The sequence below is a fragment of the Carlito syrichta genome, unplaced genomic scaffold (assembly GCF_000164805.1).
Source record: "Carlito syrichta isolate Samal-C Ts95f unplaced genomic scaffold, Tarsius_syrichta-2.0.1 Scaffold304708, whole genome shotgun sequence".
Taxonomy (NCBI): Eukaryota; Metazoa; Chordata; class Mammalia; order Primates; family Tarsiidae; genus Carlito; species Carlito syrichta.
Window position 1 is genome coordinate 272633 of NW_007248804.1, and position 4079 is coordinate 276711.

The 4079-nt window shown below is 41.2% G+C and overlaps 1 protein-coding gene across 1 annotated transcript in view; it reads left to right on the forward strand.

Moving 5' to 3' along the window:
* CSNK1G1 (casein kinase 1 gamma 1) overlaps nucleotides 1-4079 on the forward strand; it is a 165813-nt gene that overhangs the window by 143454 nt on the left and 18280 nt on the right. Inside the window, exon 11 of the mRNA XM_021713741.1 lies at nucleotides 3165-3275. Coding sequence (XP_021569416.1) covers nucleotides 3165-3275 — 111 coding nt within the window. The remainder of the gene's footprint in view (nucleotides 1-3164; nucleotides 3276-4079) is intronic.

Consider the following 4079-nt stretch of genomic DNA (forward strand, 5'->3'; position numbering starts at 1 on the left):
GGCAACAGAGTATGTCTCCAATTCAAAAAAAAAAAAAAAAGAATGAAAGATTTATGTATGATTTGTGGTTTGCTTAGTCTAACTAACTTCTGTGCTTGATCATGCCTAATCATAATACTTGTATACACAGTGTTGCCTAGAATACCTTTCAGGAGTAGTTACGGTAGCTGTTGACATTCCTTGGTTTCATCCATCTCTTAGGCATTCCGTTAGGTCCTAAAACTGGCAGTTGGCCTTTTTGACTACATTATCCTATAGATATCAGTCCAAGCCCTTAAATTCCACAAAACAGTAGTAGCCCTAGAGTTTAGCATTTTAATGAAAAGTAGCTTCCAAAGTAATAAATCAACAACTCCCAGATTCACTTCTATAGTTTTGTTGCTTTCAACAGATACAGAAGACATTGGCAGGCAGTAGTATGGTACAGAGTGTTTTTTCTTTTTCATAGTTGAAGCATTTGTGAAGCAATCTAGAATGTTAACATTATTTTTCTCACTTTAAAAGATAAACAGGCAACCGGGCTCGGTGGCTCAGCCTGTAATCCCGTTCTTTGGGAGGCTGAGGTGAGTGAATTGCCTGAGCCTGCGGGTTTGAGACCCGCCTGGGCAACTTGGCGAGACCTCATCTCTACAATAAATCAAAAATGAGCCGGGCGTGGTAGCGCGCTCCTGTAGTTCCAGCTACTTGGAAGGCTGAGGCGGAAGGATTGCCGGAGCCCAGCTGGTCGAGGCTGCTGTGACCAGGAGTGGCCACTGCACTCCAGTCTGGGTGACAGAGTGAGATTCCAACTCAAAAAAAAAAGAAGAAGAAGAAGAAATTTATTCTCAGTTCTCCAGTAGTCAGAATAACTGAGATTAAGTGCTTCGAGGATATAGATACTGTCAATAAGTTTATAAAATACTATGTTATATACCACAGTCTTACTTGGGAAAATGAAATCTCCAAACCTTTGTTGGTAGAAATAATTGGAGTAGGGGAATAAAGTTGAATAACTTTGATTCTTTCTAATGTGACTGACAGTGCATAACCAAAGCACTCATTTATATAATTGTGTGGCAGTCAAGTTAATACAGCTGCCTTCTTTTTTTTGAGTTGGAGTCTCTGTCACCCAGGCCAGAAGTCAGTGGCACGCTCCCAGCCACCGCAGACTTGACCTGCTGGGCTCAGGCAATCCTTCTGCCTTAGCCTTCCAAGTAGCTGGAAATACAGGCACGTGCCACTATGCCTGGCTAATTTTTTGATGTATTATAGAGATGACATCTCACCAAGTTGCCCAGGCTGGTCTCGAACCTGTGGGCTCAGGCAATCCTCACACCTCGGCCTCCCAAAGTGCTGCGATTATAAGTGTGAGCCACTGTGCCCGTCCTATAGCTGCCTTCTTGTAGAATATATGCTCATCCCTGAGTAATACCAGAGAAAACATGACCAGGATCCTCTACAGTGCTATTACCCATGTGACCTCAATTTCCATTAATGAAGATGAGTAAGTTGTAGCTGTATATGAAGCTCTGTTATGGGAAATGCCTTTTTGGTGACTTTAAGCAACTCCTTTCAATGAGATGCTGAAAGGAAGAGTGAATATAGAGCTTGAAATTATTACTTCCTTGCTCTTTCATTTGTATAGAATACAACTTTTATAGCTGTGAACAATTCTAAGGTTTATAGCTTCCTTACTGATTTTCATGCAAAGCAGTAATATTACATCCCAACCCCTGCTGCTGTTTATACCAGCAGCAATTAAAATTTGACTTACTAATCCCTTATTGCCACCTCTCCAACTACTCATTTTTTATTTTTGTAGAGCCTTAGGACTGTTACAGCTGAGCATGATGATGTTAACACCTCCTCAGCCATCTGGCACAGGAGAAGAGGCACTTAAACAGATTCTTCAGAACAAAAGTCACATAAGAGCAAGATCAGAATAGTATGAGATCTAAACACCAGGTAAAGAGGAATTGGAGAAAGTATGAATGGCAGCAAAGGTGAAAGCAGAATCCAAGGAGGTTTCCAGAAAGCAGAATCCAAGGAGGTTTCCAGTGAAGGCCACCTTTTGCTTAGAAAAGATCTGCCTTTTGCTTTCTAGGAGAAAATGATTCATAGTAACCATGACAATAAGTAAACTTTTTCAAAGTCCCACCTAGAGGCTGTAAGCTAGAGGAGCCAGGCAAACAATGTATCCTTATTTTTATCCTCCCATCTCTTCATATTCTTGACATGTGAACTTTCTTTGGAAGAGATACTTTGTTCATTCCTTTTGGTAAGAAAGCATATTCCAGCTACTGCTCATTTTGTTTTAGTACAGACTTCCATGGAGATTAATTTTGAGAATAGTGGGCTCCTTATTTAAGGAAAAGGAATATTTAAGGAAAAGAATGTTTGGCATTGCCTATTAAGGGTCTCCACCCTGCCCCCCTCTACACACACACAAAGCAGGAGGTGAGCCAGTGAACGAAACAACTTCTTCCCCATTGCGCTACCATCTGAGCTCCACCTCCTGTCAGATCAGAGTCAGCATTAGATTCTAATAGGTGTAAAAACCCTATTGTGAACTGCATGTGCAAGAGGTTGCACTCCTTGTGAGAATCTATTGCTTGATGGAGTTGAAGCCATAGTGCTAGTGCTGGGGAGTGGCTGCAAATACGGATTAACATTAGCAGTGAAGTTTGACTGTACATCCTCCCCCTCCACCCTCACCTGTAAAACAATTGTCTTCCATGAAACCAGTCCCTGATGCCAAAAAGGATGGGGACTGCTGTATTAAGACATATCTGTAATCTATTAAATGATTTATATATATGATTGTTCTTTTGTCCTATCTTAGCATTCTGAATTTTATCTGCTTAGTGGCTACTGAAATTTTACTTGTATGGAAGCTAAAGGTGATTCCAGTTTTTGGTGGTCTTCTTTTCTTTTCCCCTCTTTTGGTTCTTGTTTTTCGGTGACTGGGAGAGGATGGTGTGCTATAGATTCAGGTATTAACTGACTTACTAGACTGAAATGAATGTAACCAAGCTTACTTTTTCTCAGTGCTTTGCAGTGATTTGTTAGTTTAAAACTCAAAACACAAAGAAAATTCACCAGGACACTAATGTACTTAATTTTGTTATTGCTTGCTGTTGCTTCACCTTTCCTCCTTGCTCTCATGCTTCCTAATGCCTGAGCAGACTGCCTCTTCAGAGCGCCGAGGAGAGTGGGAAATTCAGCCCAGCCGGCAGACCAATACCTCATACCTGACGTCTCACTTGGCTGCAGACCGCCATGGGGGATCAGTGCAGGTACTGACTGCCTTTATTGCCTTTTCATGGCTTTCCCATCGTGGCTGGTAGAATGTTGGCTTGCTACTGAAACTTGAGTTATTTTAGAATGAAAACGTATATAACAAGGGTGAGCTCTTCTATAGGTAACTGAATATCTGGGTGTTGATTTTCTGTCTAGGTAGACTTGGGTAAGAGTTACTTCTTAAGATAATTGCTTGTTGTCATTGACTAAGAAACATCTACCTGATTTCTGATACTGACTTCTAGCTAACTTAGTCCTGCCACCTTGATTCATTCATGATAACATCAAGGCAGAGAAGTATGTTAGTGTCAAGTCCGTAAACTGTAAAGACCTGACACTTAAAAGTATTTTTTGGACAGAGGACTAAAGGACTGCATATATAGCTCATTCCATAATAATGGTGACTTAGCCCTTGATAAGCTGAGTGATAATTGGAATAAATTGACTGTTTCTGAATGAGTACTCAAGAACTTGGCCTGTTTCCTTTTTTCTCTTTGGAATAAATGTGGTCATAGAAAATTATTTCTGGCTGGGCTCAGTGGCTCGAAGCAGAAATGAGAAGATAGCCTGAACTCACGGTTTTGAGACCAGCCTGAGCAACATGCTGAGACTTCGTCTCTACAGAAAATCAAAAAATTAGCTGCGTGTAGTCTCACACGCCTGTGGTTCCAGCTGCCTGGAAAGTTGAGGCAGAAAGATTGCCTAAGCCCAGCAGGTCGAGGCTGCAGTGGCAGTTAATGTGTCACTGCACTCCAGCCTGGATGACAGAGTGAAATATTGAATCAAAAAAAAAAAAAAAA